Raw genomic sequence first — 23,754 nt, 5'->3', positions numbered from 1 at the left:
CGTACTGTTCCCTTTTCATTCCAGTGAACTTGCCAGTATCTATAGAATCAAAACGTGCATAGACCAAAGCCTAAGACCTTACGCTTTGTGACTGCTGTTAGACGGAGACACAATCTACGAGGTGAAACATGTGGCATCGTGCAACGCGAAGGTGAACAAATGTCACACAACGTTCACTGGGCTAGTTCTATAAACAACGGCGGTACACAAGGACCTGCATGAGCTAGGAATCACGGTAAAAAAGAGAGAAGTTACTGAACTGAGTAGCTGAGAAGTGGGGTAAAAACAAGGTTTAGAGACCGCAATGTAAAGTTTTAATGCAGAACAAATTTTGGTATATTCTCCAGCAATTTTAATGGCAAAATCATGTCTATAACACAAAAGGCGTGGCACCTTAGCGACAGGAATATCGGCATAAGGCTCAGTAGGAAACAAATAAAGTTGAGATAGGCCAACTTGAATTTGGGAGTGAACCTAATTTTGGGGTGGGCAACAGATAGGCCAGCTTGCAGGAGAGAGGCGTCATCAGCTGGCCAGCGTCTCAGTGAGCGTTTTCTGCTACTCACCGAACATCGCAGCCCCCCACCGAAGCAGAAATCTTCCTCGCGCAAGTGCTGGCTGCATGCGTGTGTCGTAGCCGGTGGCTGTTTACAATTTCTAAGTTTCAAAATCCACGCTTCACATAGCTTCTTACCCCGACAACACATGTGATGGTGGACACCGGGCTCCGTTGCATATGTCCTGCACTGCGTCAAAGAGTACTGGCCTACCATATAAGACACCTTCAAAAACAGCGACTGCATATTGTAGGGCTTTCAAGTGTTGTCAAGCGCACGCCGGAAGCGGAAAAAACCTCCTCATTTAATCAGAAGTACAGCGCAGGCGGCATTCTAAAATTTCGCTTTCAGTGCGTGCCGGTGCCTTGGGATGCAGACGACGCTGCCACTGATCCTGCCAAGCATGTCACGCTGACGATGGCGCCAGCTTTTCCAGTGGTGGGCCTCGCACCCAATACCTTTAGAACTCAGTGTTGCCTGATCTAAGTACGAATCAGTGAAACGTTACATCATGCTACTTGCATGTTACACATACAGACTTTTACAGAGTGTACAAAAGCATGGAAATGTATACCAGCAAACTGCCATGAAGTGCAACTTGAGTCTGTCCAATCCAAAGGTTGTGCCAATGTTGTGATGCCACTGCATAGTTTCATACTACAATACCTAGAGGGGAATCTGGTGCTAGTGTCAATGCGGGCTCCTTGAGCAGTGTGTCAACCACCATGGGAATGATGAGAAGTACAGGCTTCGGATCTGCTTCGGGTGGATTAGATTTTTGACATTCGCGACGCTTGTTTGCCGGATGTAAAACAAAGTGATATGTAGTTTTTTCCAATTACAACTTGCTGGATTCCTTTGTATGTAAAACATATTGCAAAAAGTTTGCGTGACCGTCAGATGGAAGTGGAACCTGGACAAATTCAAACACCAGGGTATGCATTTCACTGCTATTGGGTTCTAGATCCGGCATCACGATATAATGAATTATTTTTTTTACTACACTTAAAACAAACACGCTTGTTTTTACCTCGAATATATGCATGATCTATTTATGGAAATAACGGCACTGTATTGAGTGAGAAACACTTAACGTATCATCTGCTGTGATGCCAGGTGCGTCTGTCCAAGTGGTCTGCCCCCAATGCACCCCTCGTTTTGCTGTGAAGTCAGAGGAGCGTGACGATGCGTCTACTTAGCTTCGCCGTCATTTTGAAGCTGATTTGAACGAGTTTTGGCAAGACGCGCTTATAAAAAAAACGTGAACTCTATGCAATTTCCTGCACTGGCATGGGATGCTACATCTGTGCACAGCGGTGAGTGCACGATGCTTTGCTAAAACTGTCAAATACAACCTACAAAGCTGCAACGTCGCAGCAAACCAAGAGATCTAGCGGTCCTCCTCAGCCTCATCCAACAACAAAGGCATTGCTTGAGTGCATTGCAACGCACCCCACTACCCACGCCTTGTGAAGAACAAAACTGAAACTGTGAAAAAGAGATCCGTAGACAGTTCGCTAGCTAACGCAATCCAATCCGAAGCCTGTACTTCCCACCATTCCCATGGTGGTTGAACGATCACAGCACCAGTTTCCTCTTTAGGTTATTGTATGAAACTCTATGTACCACTTCCATCGTCACTTCTCGACATACTGTTTGACAAATGATCAAAGTGAAAATGGTTCAGCACGTGTAATACTGCGGCTGCCCTGAGGCTCACAGAAACTGTCACATCAGTTAGATGACGACAAGAACAAAATCGCAGCCACTGGCAGGATTTGCACACTGAACCAAACTTTTCTAACTGATATTTTTTTCCCGGCTCCCTCACCAATCACGACACTAGATAAGCACTGTGGCTTGATGATCAAAGAAACAATTAAGCACTCGCAGAGCTCACCATTGCAGATGAAACAGCAGCTGACAACATGATAGATAGTGGCCTGTGATGTCACTGGTATTTGTATTCACGTGATAGTATTTGTTCACGAGCAGGCCGAGTATGTCGCGGGCTGCCATGTAGTCTGTGAAATCGGAACTGCTACCGGTCATAATGTACAAGTATATAGTTAAACATTTGTCTTGCGCTGGGGTAAGGGAGTTTCTTTGCTGCAATTAACGAGCAAGTAGCCACTGATTAAGAGCAGAAAACAGAGGCTTACAAATTTTGTGTCAGCACTCCTTTAAAACATGTATATGTGTATATTTGTACTTACATTGCTTTTAACCCTTTGCTGTTCGAAACCCTTTCCCACCTTCTGTCCGTTCTGGTCTGAAACTAAAAGACTCAAAGCTCAAGCAAAAGAAGTTTACCTACTCTTTTACAGAGGGCGCATAATGTAGTGAGAAAACGCGCGCATGAATCAACTGTGAAAGAGCTTGTCCAGCAGTGCCCAACCACGGACCGCAAAGGGATAAGCAGACATATCAAAAGCAGCGGGATTGTAACAAAGCTTAAGGTGTGAAAGATGGCCTTATAAATAGTGGACCAAATGCATTGACTGCTAGCATTCATATTGACAGCCATGCAGCAAGCACCCATCAAGCTGGAGAAGGCCTGACCGAAGCCCTGCCTCAGAGTTACAGCAGCGAGCTTTCCAGAAAACATGGCAAACCATTAAAACTGCCACAGCTCAAGTCAAGCCACGCAAGGTTTGTGTACTTTGTCTGGTGCAATAGTATTAAGAACGTACCAGCATAATAATAATATGCTGGTACGTTCGTCTGTTTTCAAATGTGGTATGCATTGTGTAAACAATTCTGTATCATTCTGTCGCTGTTGACCTTGTAAGCAATTTATAGTCATTAAAGCACTTGTTAACTCGAACTCTCATATTTCGAAATTTTAGTTAAGTTAAAACATTTTTTCCCTCCGTGGTGTCGCCTCTTATTTTTCGCCCCTTTCCCCGAAAAGTTTTTTTTATATATTGAATGTGAAAATAACCCCTCAGACTGTCGTTTATGGGACACCTAATCTGGGCCCTTCTTCACCAGAGCCAAGTAAACCTCAGCACTTTGCACTGTGATGTCCAAGATCATGTCAGATAAAGGTGGACGGCTAAATTGACAGCGAAGTGGACAACGGCCTTCTTGAGTATAATTCCAATTCTCACGTAGCCGGCAAAATTGCTTTGCAAAGAGCATCGGAGACATGATGCAGGCTACTTTTCTGTCCAAACAAGATGGTGGCTGAGCGGATCTTGGATAGCTTGGATCTTGCTGGTACGTTCGTCTGCCCACAAGTAGACGCTTCTTTATGCGCTTAATGTAAGCCACATTCAGTTTTTCGTAGATTCGAACACGACAGAAGTTCAAATCTATGAAATAGCACTTCTGTTTGTTTTCCTTAGCTTACTCTTGCCGACTGTAGTGTCATGTCATACAGATGACTCGGAAGGCTGGGACTCGATGCTGTCTTTTAAGTTGTCAGCATAGACTGCCTACAATGCTGTCCAGAATTGGAACATGGCCATAGTCGGAGAGTGCAGCCAGTGCCCAAGTGTGGTGTCCAAATTCACACCTAGTGGTCGCTCTCTGTGTGCAGACTTCACTGCAAAGAAAAAAGAAAAAAAAAACATCTATTGGAGCCCTCATTGCAGCCTTTGTGAAGGTAGAGTTAGTCCATAGTGAGCTTCCTTCCGCTACACTCTTACGAAAAAAAAAAATGGTAGCCAGTTCCACGTCGTAAAAACTGTCGTACAGTGAAGCTGTCATCCCTTTCGTCAGACATTGCACATTGCTCCTAAGTTTCAGCAAAGTTTTCACTAAGGATTTCTTTGAATATCGCCTGACGATATGCTCATTCACGGCTGCACTGAAGCGTTCCAGTGCAGCCGTTGCCCATTTGTCCCATCAAAAGATGCATGCCTCTCGAATGGCTCCTCGTGATTGTAAATGAAACACCAAGCGCATGCTGCAAGCCACACAAGATGATGCATGTCTTGAAATGAAGAATGCAGCAAAAAGATGCATGCCGCTCGAATGGCTCCTTGAGATTGTAAACGAAACACCAAGCGCATGCTGCAAGCCAGACAAAATGACACGTGTCTCAAAACGGAGAATGTGGCAAAAAGGTGCGTATCGCTCAAAAGGAAAACTTTAAAGGAGCATGTGCAAAATTCAAAAGGGACTTGCTGGAGAGACATTTCGGATTTAGTTGTAGGATGTGTGATTGGCTAAGGTTCAAAATTCTTTGTCACCTCTGTGTCAGGTGCTAAACAGCTTTGCTGGTTATTCACTTTTGAGGAGTGTAATGGCTCCTCAGTTTTCTTTTTTTTTTTCCAGCAAGCTTGATACATGTGGCCAGTTTGTTTGTATGTGTGTACCGACGGCTTTAGTCTTCCTTTCTTTTTCCCTATAGCTTTGTGTGTGCAAAGTAACACAGCGAAAGCCTCTTCATGGCCATACTGACAGGCTCTCGTAGGCAACCAGAGTAGGTTATGGCTTTTGAACGTGCATCTTATATCCCCATTTTGACAAGATGCTTATAGTGGCCCCCTATACCATACCTCAACTTATAGATATTCTTGTTTGGTGCAAGAGAGAGAAAGTAAAAGGAAATAAATTCACTTGCAGTTGGTCTCTGTTCATAGGCGGGGCTTTCACACCATTAGACAGCGCACTTAAAAACACGTAGACCAGGTTACTGAGGCATAGTTGTGGCTCATGGAGATCATGAAGCGCTCATGAAGCGCTCAAGTGAAAACAAAAGCCCAGCATTGCATTGGTTATTTAGTTAGTTAAATTGGGTTAAATGGTGCAAGAGCAACTGAGGCTAAGCTGTGCCATGCACTAGTAATAACCAGCAAGTAATATGTAATATTAAAGTTTATGTAAAAAGCCGCTTTCTTTTGAGAAATTGATAACATTAGACAGGGCAACAAGTGGATCATCTAGAATTAGACTCGGGTGCATAGGTATCTGATGTTTGTGTAGTTCTCCGTAATATATTTGCCTTTAGAATAACTGCTTTTTGGGCGTGTTGGTATACATTCATGATGGTGAAGCGCTAAAAGAAATGGAGACGGAGACGGACGGAGCGTCCTGTGTTCTTCATAAGTCTCCGTTTCTTGTAGCGTTTCACTATCGTGAATATTTGCCTTTCTGTTTCAATGTATGGACACGTGATCATATGTACAACTGTTAATGGCTGTTGTCATTTTTCACATTCCGACATGTCTTCCTTTCCAAGTATAAGATTATGTGTGAGGCGCGTGTGCCCAATTTGAAGTCGGCACAGAAAAACCTCCATGAACCGTTCTTGACGATGGCACGTCTTCCATTCGCCCACTATGGGCTTACCAGATGGAGCTGATTGCTTGTGCAGGAGTCCCACTGTTGCTGCCATTTTGATAACAGCGCTAGGCGAATAGTACACTGGCTGTCTTTAATGGGATATTTATTTGCTTAACAGATTTCCGTGCTGCTAGAGATGCACATTCGTCTGCCTTTTTGTTGCCTTGTGTCCCTGTGTGGCTGGGGACCCAGCAGAAACGGACAGTCACACCCTCACTATTTGAAACAGTCATGTTTAAGATATCACTGAGTAGAGGTTTACTCTCAGATTTTAAGTGTAACTCTTTTAATGAACTTAGTGAGTCAGTGTATATGACTGCTTTTTGTGTTATTTTTTGTATTGATTTTCATAAGGCATACACTTCAGCACTGAAAATGGACATGAACTGAGGCATTCTAACACCAACAGCGCTTTCCTCTGTCACAATCCCGATGCCCACATGTTTTTGTTTTCGAGCCATCTTTGTTAACGTCGGTGTAATCTTTATATATTTATCCTGAGGTGTGCGGAATTCCTGAATTATATGCTCTGGTGCGGTGTCTTTTTTTTTCTGATGGGTCAGTGAAAAATTGCAAAGCTGTATCAGGTCAGACCATGGCGGCAGTCTCAGTGGTTTCTTGGTGACATTGAGTGCATCATTAGAAATATTGTGTGCATGGCAGTGTTCTTCAAAATGTAAAATCAGTGGTTTGATGGAGTGTGGCTTGTCAGAGTAGTGTAAGCGTGAATGACAGGGCATGGTAATGTTGTGGCATATGTGCTGAGGTAGTGACCTAATTCTTAAGACATAGAAGAGGGTTAAAAGTACTCAACGCTGGCATAGTGGATGTTCATTACAATCTACGTATAAACTCTGCTCTGGGGATTGTATAAACACAGGCCGAGATTGTGTACGGGGTCAAGACGCTGAATGTAGGACTTTTGTGCTGAGCCATAAACAACACACCTATAGTTTATTCAAATACTATGTACAACAGAACGATAAACCTTCAGTAGGCATAGTCGATCGGAGCCCCAGTGCTTATGTGATAAAACCTTTAATATATTAATTGCTTTATTTGCCTTGATTTTTAGTGCATTTATGTGAGCTAAAAAGTTCATTTTTTTTTTCGAATGTGACGCCTAGAAATTTGTGTTTATGCTTTGTCATCATCATAATGTTTTATGTCAGAATTGGGTCAGGGTGTAAGCCTCGTTTAAGCGTAAATAGAACAGCAACAGTTTTTTGTGTTGAGAAATGGAAACCATTTTTGTCAGCCCAATGCATTAGTTTATTTACAGGAACTTGAAGTTGCCCTTCACAGGTGGATAGGTTCGAGGCGTGGGAAGGGATTTGGAGAGTGCATAACTGTAGGTGGTATGGCCTTATTAACAGAATTCATTTTTACTGTGAACAGAGTAGTGCTAAGGATGCAGCCTTGCGGTACGCCATTTTCCTGGACAAATGTACGTGAAAGTACAGTGCCCGAGCCATTGCATTTGGCTGACATGTGTTTTGTAAAGCTTACTATTGAGCTTACTGAATGCCATACAGGTACTGTGTATGAAGTTACTTTTAGCTGGCATTGCTTCTGTGTAGGGCAGGTAAATTATTGTGTTAATAAGAGATTAATTTAGCATAAAAAATCATTAACCATAGGATCCTTTGGCACAGTGTCGTTATTGTAAATGCACACTGAAATTTAATGACTGCATGTTTTTACACGGGCCTAAGAATGAAGATGTATATCCTATGGTTGAGGCCTGTTGTATCAATATTAGGGGAAGTGCATGCATAAGCTAGCCTTTGACGACATAAAAAGAAAATGACATGCGTAGACAGTTATCTTTCACGTAGGCCAGAGCATGCACAGATAAGTTTTGTGTCTAGTTTCTTTCCCCCCATAGTGTAATCTTTCTGTTAATAGTTGGAACTTGTGTTGTTCATTCCCCTTCTCTTGTGTGTGTGCCTGCACATTAACTTATTCTATGAAAGAATCCCTAGTAAAGTTCATCCCACAAATGAAAGAAAGACAAAATGACCACTGAACAAACCACCTAGGGCCGTGTTTCATGGTCCTTCTTCTCTGCGTTCACTGTGTGGTCTGTGCTGCCATTCACATATGCATTTCAACCAACCAGCCCAAGTATCAGCACTACTCTACTGGAGTGCTCAGAAATTTAGAATATAAATTGTAGTTGGTCAAACACTAGTTTGATATGGTTTGCATGAATGGAATGACCCATTAAAAGGCTGAACTATTTAATCATAGCTAGTGCAAATTAAATTGAGAACAGCGCAGTGAGCCATGGAAAGGAAAATGATAGACAAGAACAGAGCAGAGTGGCTCAGTGAACAAGTGCTTCTTATGGACATCTTAGAAAAATCAAGAAGAAAAAATGGGCATGGGCAGGGCATGTAGTCAGAAGGCAAGATAGCCGCTGGTCATCAAGAGTAACAGACTGGATTCCAAGAGAATGCAAGCGCCTCAGGGGGAGGCAGAGAGTCAGGTGGGCAGATGAGAGGAAGAAGTTTGTGGGCATAACGAGGCCACAGCAAGCACAGGACCGGGTTGATTGGAGAAACATGAGAGAGGCCATTGCCTTCCAGCGGGGGTAGTCAGGTTGGCGATGATGAGTGCGAATGTGTTGAGAGATGGAGCCTATATATTTATGGATTTTTCTTTATGCCTAGACTGTGCAGAATCGAGAGCGGGACAAATATGAGCGGAGGCTGCTGGATGTGAGTTTTTTTTTTCTGAATGCTCTACAATATCCCTTTTTGCTCATGCTCTCAGGAGAACTAAATCATTGAGCACACTATAAAAACCTCTTTTATAGGAACTCTTGAAGATGTTCAATGACACAGACTCATTTTACTTCTCTCCGACTGGTGACCTGACCAACACAATGCAACGCCAAGTGGAGCAGCCACAACACCCTGCAGATATGCCCCATTGGAAAAGGCTGGATGATAGATTTTTTTGGAACCGTGAAATGCTTCATGATTTGACAGAAATTGAGGTCAGTTTTACTAACCTCTAATGTCTTGCTTCATCCTTTTAGTTTTTAACGTTTTGGACTGGCCAATAGTAGCAACAGCCTTTCATGTGCCATATTAGCATGATTTTAATGTGGCCCCAATTGTACACACAAGAAATTTTACATTCGGAAAATTCTAAAAATAATTTGGCTCTGATTCTAATGTGTGAATGGAAAAAATTGGGGCAGTTACGCACTAGTGGTGCGAAAACTGAGGAAATAGCGGAGCTGATGACCCAGCCCTCCTCCTTTCCTTCCTCCTCACCCTCACTTCTCTTTCCCATCCTTGCTATAGGATACTATGTTTGGCTATGCTATGCCTTGCTGTCTCCCTTCCTTTCCCTCCTCACCCACACATAATTTCTCCTCGCCCACACTTCCCTTTCACACCCACTTGTATACTATACAAGACTGTGCTATGCTTTACCCTCTCCCCTCCTCACCATTTCCCACCCATCTGCTATGTTGTACTATATATGGCTATGCTAAGCTTAACCCTCTCCCATTCCTCCTTTCCCTCCTCACCCTCACAGCACTCCTTACCCTCACCTCTCTTTCCCACCTTGCTATACTCTACCATACATGGCTATGCTATCCCATGAAACACAAAACCTCTACAAAATGCCTTTAAAACGTTTAAAACCTCTATAAAACGTTTTATAGAGGCTTTGTGTTTCATGGGATGCTATACGCTATACCTTTCCCACCTCACCCTCGTATCACTCCTCACCCTCACTTCTATTTCCCAACCCCTTCCTAACTATGCTATACATGGCTATGCTATGCTTTACTCTCTCCCCTCCTTTCGCTCCTCACCCTCACATCACTCCTCATCCTCACTTCCCTTTCCCACGCCTTGCTATGCCATACATGGCTACACTATGCTTTAGCCTCTCCCCCTCCTCCTTTCCATCCTTCTCACCCTCACTTTCCTTTTCCACCCCTTGCTATGCTATGCTACACTATACTTGGTTGTGCTATGCTTCCGCTTCGCTTTGCACAGCTGCGCCAAGTTTTGAGCGGTCGCCAGCCATGGAAAGAACTCGAGCTTAAACAGCTCCGTTGTTAAAGGGCCCCTCACCAGATTTGACAATATTGAGCTAACGAGCGCAATGCATACACTGGGCGTTCACGATCACGTCTGCCAAAATTTGCAACGCTATGCGCCGCGGAAATGGGTCAAATTTCAAGGTGAACGCTGCTTGCCCTTGCTCTTGCGGGCGCGCGCTTTAGAGAATGAGGGGATGACGTACATGAGAAAATGGCCCTACGTAGATGGTAGTGGTGTGACGTCGCTCCTCTACGTAGACGACTGTGCTCTGACGTCGCCAACAGTAGCACATGACACTGCGATAATTATTTGTCACGACATGTGTAGTTTGTGTAATTTGTTGCTTGAATAGAATAATAAAACATGAGAGAAAAAAAGTCACAGTTCCACCGCAACGGCGAAGCAATGATTGCGATAGCAATAAATTGTAATGTAACGCGAAGAACGGAAAGCAGCTCGAAATTGCCAGCGCGTCGCTCGAGCCCAAAGGACGCACGAAAAGAATGCACACAGGACGAGCGCGAACTAATGCGTCACAGCTCGACACTTGAAGCGCACTGCTCAAACATAAAGCAGGACGCACGAAACAAACGAACAGGTACACACAAGACGAGCGCGAACTAATTGTCACAGTTGTTACTTATTTCTGTTTGAACAGCGCGCTCCCTTCGCAAACGCGGCCGCTGCAGTGAGCGAAGCGAAGGACCTCACCGGCCGCCCCTTCTTTCCTTGAGATAAGCGCATAAAAGCGACGACACCCTGTAGAGCGAACAGCAACGGCGTTCGCAGGGGCGGGGCGGCGATCTTTAAAGCGCGCAACACGCGCGCCCGTCGCGCCATCTATGTGGCCACTAAGAAAGCATGCTGAATTACATGGTGTATATAAATAGCTCGCCGTTAGCAGGCTGAGAGACGGTGCTGTCGTGGCCTAACGTCTAACGCGGTGGGCTGCAAAGCGAGAGGTTGCCCGTTCGATTCCGCGCGTGGGAAAGAATTTCTTAATTATTTTTCTTTGTGGCCTTTCTATATATATACATACTTATACATATACGGTGAATGACGGCGACGGGGACGGACATTTTCCGGCCGAGACTGTCCATATAATTGCTATCGCAATAATATTGAGACATACAAAAGGAACGTGTGTGTCTTTTTCATTTTTTTTCGTGAATTGCAGCGAGATGCGGGGCTAATGCGCCTCCCTTTCCCATGCGTTCGTGTACCCGCGGTTAGCGCATCGAGCAGACGCCAGCCCTGGAAACGAAAGTAATGTTCTGGCGCGTTCGAGCACTCATTATGCTCGTTTATTCTACCGCGTCCAAGTAAAGGTTAATGCGGCACTGGCTCATAATACCGCCACTCTCGTGCCCGTACAAATGTCTCAACTTTCATGCCCGTCCCGCAGAAACAGGCAGTACACACCAGAGAACGCCGACAAAACGCCCATGGCCGCTACATAAAAAAAAAAAAGTTAGCGGCCGTGCAACGCCGCTCGTGTGTTCGGGCTGGCTCGGGCACGTCATGCGCACGTGACCATGCATGCGCATGACGTGTTCATGCGTATGTGTCAAGTGAAGAGGGCAGGGAAGGGAATTGGCTTGCGAAGGCTACACGGGGCGAGTGGCAAGGGTTTGAAACTCGCCTCCTCGCATCATGGTTTCGCGCCGCTACAAATTATTGTTTTTCTCAGCTCGTAATGAACCGATTTGAAAAATTCTTGCGGCATACTGCTCTTCATTCGGCATACAACAACTTCAAGCGTCCAACTAAAATTTGCTATGTGGCCTGGTGAGGGGCCCTTTAAAAAACGAAGTCTGGGCACCATGTAGCTGACCAATGACTCCTTTCACTATATGCCTGGCTCTCTTTTCCATAAAGAGCCTCCTGCTGGAACTATTCGTGGAGGACATGCTTCCTGCCACGTGTTGTGACAGAACGCCTTGGAGAGCGCTCGCCACTGTACCTCTTAGCCATGTGACATGACGTTGGCAGCTGCTCGGAGGCAGCTGTGAGAGCTGTGCGTGTTTACAAGGAGAAGCTGCGAGAAGTGCTCGCCACTGTGTACCAAAAAGGAGGAGAGGAGTGAACAGGCAAGGGAAGGGCAGCGCAGCTCACATTCCAGGCAGGCCCGTAGCCAGGAATTTTTTTTGGGGGGGGGGGGGGGGCAGGAGCCCTGCTAAGAAAGCCCTCCCCCCCCCATTAAAATTTCATTGAGGTGAGGGGGGAAGTAGGGTTGGCGTAGGGCCCCACCCTGGCTACGGGCCTGGTTCCAGGCATTGTGTTACAAGAGGCTTTGACATGACAGAACACATTTTCTAGCACTGCACAGAACTTTTTCAGCTGTGAAACATTACTCACCAGCCAGCAATGCTGGTCTTTGTCAGAGTTCAGTGGATATTGTCACATGGTCGTGACGGTGAAGAAGACTCCAGCAGAACTCGGAAATACGTAACTCTTTGTTTGGCGGAACTTGGGAACGGAAAGTCAAACTGCAAGCAATGCACGCAATATACTGATAGCAGCGAACAGAGTCGGCCGTCGATAATCTGCTCTGTGGTAAGGCACATTGGCATTTATATATGCGGCACCGAACATTCAAGCCTTATCACTGGTGGCCGCTTAGTTTGAGAATAATCTGAACTGTTCGCTTTTGTGCGCTCAAGCCTATAAGAAGATTCTAAGACAATCTGAAAGGTTCCCAGACATTAGGGCGCGGCTTGCGCTAGGCGGCGGCTATGCGTGCAGTGGACTAGTTGCATAAAAATGACAAGAAGAAGTGCACGTGGCAATGTTCTTTATTGCTCTCTGTTGTCGTAAGTGCAATTCAGGGCATTTGAGATACAGCACTCATGGGAGTACCTTCCAAGCACAGGAAATGTCTATTTCACAAGATGCCAGCCTGGCCTTTTCACTTGTTGTGTTAGTGTGTATATACATATATCATTAATTAAACTCGAACACTTACATCAGAGCCAATATTAGCTTTAGCAGTCAGATGAAGTGACGCGGTTATTTTGAGCAATGGCGCATATTTATGTTATGCTAAATGTTTTGATGGCGCATTTCAATCCATGAGCATTGTATTTTTAGCCACATTGTGTCATATTTGAGTTGAGCAGTGGTGATTCTGTGTGTGTGTGTGCGTGTGGGGAGGAGGGGGGGATGTTGCATGTATCAACAAACTGCTTGGTAGAGTTTTGGCGAGGTAATTCATCTACGTGATTGCACAGCGCAGGTTGACGAAGACAGAAGAATTTATCGGCTTTGTTGTGTCCTCTCTTTTGTCCTCATTCAGTTTGCGCTTTTCAGTCATGTTGATAAAAAGTCTCCTGAAGCAGACTTTTTGAGGGAGTTCCCAGAGCTCTTGAATGAATAGGGGGTCACATTTGTGCGACTCAAACAAGGATTTCTTAGTAGTAGCACTACAGAGGGCCTATGTGGTACATCACACTCCACTCTCAACATCGCTAAACATCCAAGCTCAAAGTGCATATAGGTGTCTCCTAACCTATAAGCTAAGCTAAGAAAAGTTTGGAAACTTGTTTTGGATCATTCGACAATATAACAGCAGTAATGATCATCCAACGCCTTCCATTTTTTAGTGACTGTAAGTGCACAAGTAAAATTTTATGTGCTACTGCTCAGTTTGCACATCTACAGCAGGTTTTTGAAACAGGAGTGCTGCTCCAAGCGAGATGAAAAGGTGTGACTAAGCAGTTCTTAATAGTGTTGTACATTTGATTTTCTCATAACTTCTTCAGCTTAACTGCATAGTGTGTCCTTTCATCTGTCCCAGCTTTGGCCATAACTTGTAAAAATAATTCCAAATGCTAATGACACAATGGATTGCCCACTTACTAGACCCATTTATGCATGATTTGTGACAAAAAGGTCTCTTAGAAAAATTGATTGGAAAATAACTCCCCTTTAGTTTTTGGCAATGAGAGTGCAGCATCACATAGATAACCTTCTCTGTTTTTTTGTCAGGGCCTTATTCAGTGACGTGTTTTGATAAGGGAAGGGTATTCCAGACGTGACATAGTACACTTCACTCACTCTGCAAATATTTTAACACAAATGTGTTTTATGCCTGGGTTGAGTGATGTATTTCCGTCACGGATATGACATTGATAAAATGGACGCTAACGGATGAGAAAGAAAAAACTATAAGAAAAAGTTCTGCCACCGGGAATCGAACCTACAACCTTGGCCCGCGACAATAAGCGCCCGGCGCTGCCGACTAAGCTACTGAGGCAGATGCACGACACTCCACAAACGCGCCTTAAAGGGGTACTGACACAAAATTTTGTGGCCAAGATAGCCTGCGTGATTGATTTCCGTGAACATGCGTGAACATTTGCAAAATATCAAAAGCGAATATAGCTTGGAAGGTATTTTAAATTAATTTTGAAGTTTGCGTGAGTGGTCGACACCCTCGGGCTATTGACACCCTCAAAGTTGACCCTCGGTGACCCCCTTACTTCCCTCACGTGACCACGCTGCAACAAGTTATGACGACGCCATAGCCGCTTTTTTTTTTTTTTTTTTTTTGCCGTGTTCGCTTCAGCAGCCTACTTCTGGGCGGCTGCTCGCGAACCGCGCAGAAGTGTGTCACAGTTCTGTGTAATGACGTGATCAAGCGCTGCACCTGCTAGGTGGTGATAGTTGCACCCAGAGGCTTGTCGTTTTTGAAACCGAAACTGACACTGGTCGGTAATGAGGAGCCTGTAATTAATTATCTGTCGCGTGCTGCAGCAAATGATGTGCCGTGTTATGACTAACAGGCCCCCAGTAACACACTGCAGAAAAAAAACGCGAGGCCAGAATTTTTGTCTCAGTATCCCTTTAATCTCTCTCACATTCTCTCTCGCACGTTGCTCTCTGTTGGCGGGGCTAGGTGGGGCGGGGCGTTGACGCTACACTGTAGTTGACGCCGTCTGTGAGCGGTGAAGCGCCGATCGAGAACGATTTGGCGACGATGCAGTTAAAACATAGCCTCCGAGGTTGCACGCCGGCAGGTTTCCTGCCGGCTCGGAGACCATAGTTGAAGCGTCTCGATACCAGCGAGAAACACTGGCCGTGCTAGCATTGGGGAGTTGCCCTAGACGCAGTTACATTCTTTGCCTTTCGCTTCGTATTAGTGTGTGACTGCTCGTTGTTGCAGTAATGCAGCTTCCACATGCACCAATGGTGTTTCTCCGCCGCCAACTGCTTAGAGTGCGATAGCACCGACTAATAAAACTGCTGCAATAAGCAGTTTTCCATAACCTGCTCCAAATTTGGATTTTTGTGCTCCCATAGCAACATTTTGCTGCTCCAAAAATTGCTCCAAATACTATTTCGGTTGTTGCACTCCTGGAGACGGGAACACTTGGTATACAATGATTCAATACCCTCCCATCTGGTGTGCATTATCGAAGGTAAAGAGAACGCTCATAGTAATCAAGCCAGGCCATTTCTTCCCAAGTGTGCTATGCACATGGTCATCCACTCCTAAAGGGACTGTCTACCTTTTGTCCAATAAAAAAGGAATTTTATTTTTAATTTGGCTCTGAAAGTCATGAAAGTATGACTGCTAGCGTCACCAAACAGCAATGTGGTTCAATCTATTGGTAGGAGCAGAAAACTTGCAGATAGGCTTATTTTGCTTGAAAACAAATAAGTATACCTCAAAAGTGCATTTCATGCACTTTTAGCAGCCTTTCTTTGCATCAGAGATTAATTTTTGCTTTTTTTCTCGCGTGTTCAAAGAGGCACAGGCTGGCGTTGCCAGCGATGCGTTCACCTGCCTGCCTACGGCGGAGAAACACAAGCCATGCGAGCATGGCGTCCATGTTGGCTGTCATGTCGCATATGCAACATAGAACACCTAAACATAACTGGAAAACAGTAGGGACCTTCTCTTCTCTCAAGCACGTCTCATGTTCATTTAAGTTGCACATTTGGCATGAGTGGAACCACTACAGTAAACTACAGTTCGTGTCACAATGCTGGCGGGCCATTGTTGCTAGAACAGACCAAGTTTTTCCGCTCGACTGTGGTGGTTTTTCAGGCTAACTAAACAAAGCTGGAGAGATCATGGTAATAATACTTTATTTGACAATTGTCAAGCTCTAAACAACCATTATGGTAATCATTTTATTATTAAACAAAACCTAATGAAGCCTGCAAACACTGCATGTGGTTTCAGTTTTCGAATTTCATCGGCACGATGATTGTCATCGCGTGCAGTAACCAGTGTTGCGGGCATCTCTACACCAATTGACGATGACTGAACGTAGATCGAAAAATTCTGTTTTAAATATTTCTGTTCGCTTTCCCGAGAAACCGCACCAAGGTTGGACACTTCAGACGGTATGCTTTCTAATGCGACACAAAACAGAAAGGTGAGGAAGGACGGTAAACAGTCCCTTTAACCCTTCGCGGTCCGTTGTCAGGCCCCTCCCAACAATGCAACATGCCCGCAGCAGTCTGCTGTCAGGCACCACATGCTGCCAAAATATTACTGAAAGACTTAGGCACAAGATCAAATGCAACAGTAAGCATCTGATAAGTTTTTCTTGCGCAGTTGTTGTTTTTCTTTCATGGTACTCATAACTGGTGAGGTATTTTTGGACTGGAACGACTGGAAAGAAAGTGGGCAGAAGTTTCGAACCGCAAAGGGTTAAAGGGGCCCTGCAACACTTTTCGAGCATGCTCAAAAAGCGCTGCCGATCGGTAGTCGAGGCTCCCGAGAACACGCCAGCCAAATATTATAGCGATGCGCACGGCCTGGAATTTACAATAAATTCTCAAAGTCAGCTGAAAATCGCTCCCTCTTCTCTCGACAAATGATGTATTAGTCCGCAAAATATGACGCGATTGTCGCCAGTTCCACCATTGGCTGATGTTATAATCACGATAACACCCTCATTATTACTTTCGTTGTTAATTTTGAGTTCAATAAGTAGATAATATGTACGTTTATATTATGTTATCGCGTTAAAAACACCGAACAAACATTAATATTAGCACTTCCGGTCTCACCGACAGCTCGTCTGCTCGTAGTTGCGTGGTTCCGTTTTCTTCGCCATGCGCAGTGCCGAAAACGTGAATATTTCTGTGCTTTTGACCATCGCCGGTTGCCGTTGAGAGTGGCAGCCGTTCGAGTGTTGCCTCGTCAGCTGAGAACTGCATCGTCGGCACGTTCTCACGACCGACCGAGGCACGGGCGCAGCGTGTCTCCGATAACAATGCTGGCGTCCGGTAATGGCGGCGCTTCGGGGTCGTCTGCCAGTGCCGTCTTACGAGGCGGTGTATCGGAGTATGGGCCGAAACCGATCTCAGCTGTCATTCGTTCCAAACGAGCGCGCACGTTTGCTTCCATGGTTGGCAGAGCGATGAAAACACTACGGCGTTCGAGGTGCACACCCAACATTACCAAACCGACGCGCAGTTTTCAGGCACGCGCGATACACAGCGCGATCGACTCCGCTCGACGAGAACGACGCAAGCCGACCGGAAGTGGCGGCACAGACCACGTGGTTGCGCCGAGACGCCAGACAGAAAAAAATGCCGCCGGCGCTGACGTCGCCTCCTCGCACCTCCGCCCTCCCTCCCTCCCCTCACGCCGCGCGCAGCTTTCCGCGCGCTCGCTGCGTTGAGTTGAGAGAGAAAGCTGCGGAACGTGATCTCTATAATTTGGTAACACCACTTAGACTTGACGGATTCGAAAAATTTTTGCGGCATATGGCTCGTGAAGAGTCATACGTCAATAATGGGACTATTCCAATATAACAAAGAAAGGTGTTGCAGGGCCCCTTTAAGGTGAACACGGCCCAGTACGGACGCGCTCCGTGGAGTGCGGCCATGCTGAGTCATGTTCACTCTAAGAGTGGACGACCCTGTACACATGAAACCTCATAGTAGTATTCACCATGTATGTGCTCCACAGTTGGAAGGAAAGGAGCGTAAAAGATGCAGCATTCATTCTTGATAATTATTCACGAAGTTGCACTGTCAAGAAGGTGCTTTGACTGGGATTCTGTTCCACTGACTTCTGGTTGTCTTGAAACCATTCGCACCACTCGTACACTGTGCCCACCATCTCATCATCATGCTAGGTGTGAAGTCTAGCATAAGTTTCTGTTGGTTTTAGGCCTTCATTTGGGGGTAAAACTATGGGCATTTGTTTTGCCAGAAGTGTGTTCACAGACTCTATCACCTTTTTGTTTCCAGTGTGAAGCGACATCAGCAAACCATGATGTGATCTCATGAAAGGATGGCAAACACTAGTGGGCATTTGTATGTGTATACTACTAGAAACACGGATTTAAGCAACGCTGAGGAGTGCAAAGAGAAGGAAAACAAGATTAGAGTGGTGAAGGATTAAATGGCGTTAGATTAAGAAATTTGCAGGATGAAATCGACTGATAGGTAAGGTTGGGAGAGACAACCAGTGGGATTCACTGCTGTCTTCCAAAGATGCAGGTTGATTGATTCTCTCTTTCAGGGTGGTGACCACTGGATTTTACCTGTTATTCAAGGCTTTGTGCAAGTTGAGCACTGCCAGCTTGACCCCACTGACGACAACCAAACTGAAGCAGCACTTGGACAAGACAGTTCAGGGGCCTGGTTTGATGTGCAAAGTGCTGCGCGACCATTGGCCAAGGAATTCACTATGACCTTAGTGTCGCGACGAAGTCGTTACCGGGCAGGAACACGTTACAAGCGGCGAGGGGTGGATGAAATGGGCAAGTGCGCCAACTATGTGGAGACTGAGCAAATTTTTGAGCATGCTGCCCATGTGGTGTCATTCGTGCAAGTGCGTGGCTCGGTGCCCGTCTTCTGGAGTCAACCTGGCTATAAGTATCGTCCACCTCCACGCCTTGACAGGGGTGAGCTCCTTGTTTTGAGGCATTTTGAGCTTTTGTATATATTTTCCTCGTTCATTTTAATCATTCATGCAAGTGTTTATGAATTTGTCTGACTTCACAGTGTACATTAAAAAATATACACGTAAAGGAGAGAAAGCATGCCGGTTTGAACAGGCATTCTATGTAACAATGCTGTGCTTGTGAAAAGTTAGGCTGCTAGATGACGTAACATCTCGGTGATACAGCTCTCATTTAGTTGTGTGAATTTTTTGTGGGGAGCTAATTTGTATAGGGACAAAATATGCATGGGGAAGTGCCAGAAGTAAGCTTAATTTATATATTCATGGCTGTAAAAATCTGATACAGCCCATCATGTCGCACAGGATTGTCCGGGACCGCAGAAACATTAAAAATAATGTGGCACTCTGGAAAAGATAATTTTAAGGCAGAATAGTAATTTTATAGCCCTTTAGAGCTCTAGCAGTATAAAAAGCCTTGTGATTATTGTTACTCTTAGTGCAATAAGATTTATTTGACAGTTCAAAAGAATTGTGTGTTATGCATTTAGCTGACATGTAGTTGATTTGTGCTGTCCATTGTCACAAGGGGTGGATGCCACGGGGACATTGACTGCATGTAAGCTGGCAGCTCAGGTCTTGGCAGTTCATTTGGCAACCTATATGTGTTTTCTCTGTATTGCATAGTAAGCGCATAAATGAACATAATAAATGATACACGCTCTTAGCGATTGCCGGCCTGTCACTTAGCAATAGACCTTTTTTCGAGCAATCCCAGAATGCCCCACAGCTACACGGAACACCATGGGAAAAGTGTGTACGTCGAGCGAGCCAGCTTTTCAGTAGCCTGATGCTCGTTGGCGCCGTGGGAGCACAAAACGAAAAAATTACAGCATATCCACGGGTGAATGATGAAGAGCCTGGGCGAAGCTCCTGAAGCAATCATGTGTACACCGTGAAATGTTCAGTGGTATCGCCCAGCAGTAATCAAAGTGATACGCCGCTTTGATTATTTTTCCTTTTTCCGTTTTTCCTTCTTTTTTTATTTTTCATTTTTTCAATTTTTAAATATTTTTATATTGTTTTTATTTTTTATTTTTTATTTTTATTTATTTATTTTTTATTTATTTATTTTTTCTATCTCTATGGGACAGCGCCATCTAGTATATCGTCACCCAACTGCAGTTTGCATGCATCTCTATGGGACAGCGCCATCTATTATACTGTTCAGGAGATACTGCCGCGGTTACGCCTGACATGGGACAAGGTTAGACTAAGAGGAGCTACGCCCCTAAAAAAACACGTCGCCACTTCTCGACTATTCTTACATTGTAAAAGCTCCACATATCCGAACACATGTGAATGTACCTCTACGCATGAAATGTGAAAGGAATATCGCAGTCAGCGTAGTTATTACCATATGTATGTATATTGGATGTAGCAGTTTAGTGGCATGGTATGCTAGAACGTCTTGACATTATCGGCACGTGTTATCCCGTCGTATATGACGTACTATCGTGAGCAGCATGAGCTGGAACACCGAATTCATGTTGATTTAATGATTACTTGTAATGTACTGATATAAATGGGATGTATTGAATTGCAAGAGATAGGTTTCCGCTTGAGCATTTGATGTCACGAACACTTTTGCGTTTACCAACTGCATTTAGCCTCTGTGGCCTTTCATAGGTAATTTCGGTGTTCCATCTCATATTGCTCACTACTATACATATCTACGGCATGGTCACTTGTGAGTCAACATGTGGAAACACAACCGGCGTTTTTAAAATGCAACATCTGCAGTTAGTTTCAATGAAGGGTGATAGAAGCTTGTCGTGTGTTACCTATGGAGCGAGCGAGTGCACGCGCTCTGGTCAATTTATGCCTTATTTTACTAAATGCCAGCTATTCTTTGTTAAGGGAGCACTGACATCAAATTTACGCATGCTAATATTTTTCAATCCTAGAGTAGTTATCGACCCCCTGGTAGTGATTCACGACTCAAAATGCAACGGAGGGACAAATAACTACCTGTTATAAGAATAATATGACCAGTGTCGAGCACGATTCAAAACGGGTGGAAAGCCTGCCAATTTGTAGCGCTGGCAACGTTGCCTCACGGCCACCTCCTGACCACGCCCCAGCTGATTGCGTTAAACAGAAAGAAGTGACGTCAGGTTCTGGTGACATTTCGCTTGCTAGTTGTCACCAGCATCACAGTCATTGCCATCAACAGTGTTGACAAGTGACAATATTCTGTAATTGGGAATTGTTTCAGTTTAACACTTTGCAAAGCAATGATTGAGAAATGGACATCGTTCCAAGCAGTGACGAGAAGGTGCATGGGTATGCACGCTTAGGTCATATTTAGCTATATATTGCTCCAGATAATTTTAGCGTGTACAGTATTCCGGTATACGTAAAGGGGTTTACCAATGCAAAGGGGTTACCGTACGATGATATCGACATGTTGTGACACTTTGGACAACCACAATGATCAATACGTACATTTCTTTTCTTTGTTTTTGCCTAATGTCCGTGATGAAGAAAAGTTCTGACAAGGCAATGCATTCAGAATTATGCCGCTACCCGGAATGTACACCAGAAGAGAAGTAGATTACTAGGTTTCTGCAATAAAAATTCTGTGCTTGACAGGTTCTTCTTTGCGCCGCCAGATGGGCCCACCTATCCAGCCTCTCACGTTTACGGTGATCTGGTATTTCGCCAATGCAAAGAAGTCTAGGGACGAACTAAAATTCTCTACTAATGCTATCTGCATGTTCCTTGTTGGCGATTATATTTCTCTATACACTTTGATAGCTTGTGGTCGTGTTAGCGTGTACCGTATGTGTAATGAAACTAAGCACTCTTTCTGCTTTTCCGTGCTTTGAAGAACACGACTGCAGCGTACAATGGTTCCCCGACATGCTGACTGACGAGCACATGACAAACCATCCAAAACAGTGTGACGAAGATCAGGCATGAGGAGTGGGGATAGCCACTGGGAGCGAGAGTGCTTTCAGGTGTTGGTGCCACAATAAGAACACTGAGATCGTCGATGTCATCGCTACTGACGCATCGTTACTCAGGATTGTATGGGCCACACCGAACACATCAAAGCAATGTCTATGTCGCAGGGTGCAGAACGCCCCGTTGAGCTTTCGTACACTGTTTGCCCTCGAAATAAAATAACTTCCAGGAGACGGACACCGTTCAAATTTGACCAAGAAGACCTATGCATACCGAGCAGTGGAATGAAAGGCACATCTCGATTTGGAAATTTTATGTCAGTGCCCCTTTAAATCTCAGAACCTCACCTTGTGCTCGTTGACAGCATCGGTGGATATTGGTTCCAAGTGCATCTTCGAATTGCATAGAGCGCTCCTCGACTTCATCTAGGAAACCGAGTTATATCTTTTTATTTAATTTATGCCATAGGGCAGGGGTTCTCAAGCATGTCGGTCCCAGGGAATCCTGCTAAGCTCCATAAAGTGCCAAGAAACCCCCCCCCCCTCGCTTTCATGCAAGCATTTTCCATTCGGTTCACGCTACATTCACGCACAATAAATTCAAAAGCAAGGGTATATAAACAATTTATTTACTGACATACAACTGAACTCACTTTCCTGGAGGTTCCTTAGATCAATCACACCTTGGGTTCGCCACCTGAGTGAATTGGTGAGGGTGGAATTTATCAGTGGCTAGCGTAACCCCGAGGAGGGGCCTGCGGAACCCATTTTGAGAAACCATGCCATAGGGCATACTGGCGACAAAAAAGGGAGAAATGTGCTTCATAGCCACTCAGCTAGTCTAACAGTGGTGCGCGGAAACACTGGACAGGGAAATCGTAGAGAGGCCATCGCAACTAAACACAAAAAAGAAGTTCATGATTGAATTACGCAGTAATATGTTGCACCTTGCAAAATTCACTTGATCTAAGAAGTGCTGGCACGGCGCAAGCGGAAAGCTAAAGCGTGAGGCCCGCACGTTCGTCACGGCAGCTACTGCAGCGTACACACTTTTTCCACGAGTGCTTGCGCATCCATTGGTGGCGCTCGTGTGCTTGAAAAAGGTCTACTGCCAGCCTCTCACCTGTCGACCTGTGCAACTCTTCTGAATAGCTACCAGTACAACCACGTCTCCGATTTGTTTGTCTGATTGATTATCACGAGGCCAAAAGCATATAATGGTGACAGCTAGCAAACTCACCCTAACAAAACTTGCCTTCACTCAACGGGGTTGAATGCACTCTCCATGACCTGCAGCATGAAATATGACACATCATATTTAGAATGATGCAGCATATACAGTTAAACCTCATTAAAATGAAATCACAACTGACACAAAAATAGCTTTCTTATATCCTCTAAACACATACCTGTTGACCTGTACAGTGGTTAGACAACTTATCGCCTAGTTTGTTATATCCGGTAATTTGCTATATGTTCATTACTCGATATGACTATAATTACAGTTTGGTTGTGACATTCGTGCTACACTGTTAGTCTACGCTTACATTGTAATAAGCTCAGGAATAACAGTATATTGATATATTGACAGTTTTTTGTAGTATTGCCATTGCTCTGTTATGTGATGGTGGTGATGTAAAGCATGCTGTTGTGCAGGTGAATACAAGGTCACAAGAAAAATGTTTTTTTTCCTGGTCCTCTAATAGAAACAGCTTGGTGGATTGACAAAACTTAATATTGGCTTTTAATATGTACATTAGAACTTCATTGATATGATACTATTTAGTGTGATTTTTTTGTTGCCAATGTTCACTCACGACCGAGAACACAAAAAATGACTGAATACAGTTATGTTTCCTCTTTTACCCATTAACCCTTTCAGACGCCACCTATGAAGAACTGCATGCAAATGCGTCAAATTTACGCAACATCATCGCACGCCACTCGATATTTCATTGCAACAAAAATATTGTCAATGCGTCGATTCA

The 23,754-nt window shown here is 44.7% G+C and overlaps 1 protein-coding gene across 1 annotated transcript in view; it reads left to right on the top strand.

The window, feature by feature from the left end:
• LOC119379391 (phosphatidylinositide phosphatase SAC2) overlaps positions 1–23,754 on the top strand; it is a 248,652-nt gene that overhangs the window by 48,144 nt on the left and 176,754 nt on the right. The window contains exons 4-7 of the mRNA XM_037648709.2: positions 3,081–3,209; positions 8,528–8,575; positions 8,674–8,856; positions 18,417–18,801. Coding sequence (XP_037504637.1) covers positions 3,081–3,209; positions 8,528–8,575; positions 8,674–8,856; positions 18,417–18,801 — 745 coding nt within the window. The remainder of the gene's footprint in view (positions 1–3,080; positions 3,210–8,527; positions 8,576–8,673; positions 8,857–18,416; positions 18,802–23,754) is intronic.

This window comes from Rhipicephalus sanguineus, chromosome 1 (genome assembly GCF_013339695.2).
Source record: "Rhipicephalus sanguineus isolate Rsan-2018 chromosome 1, BIME_Rsan_1.4, whole genome shotgun sequence".
NCBI lineage: Eukaryota > Metazoa > Arthropoda > Arachnida > Ixodida > Ixodidae > Rhipicephalus > Rhipicephalus sanguineus.
This window is presented reverse-complemented; position numbering and strand designations above follow the sequence as displayed.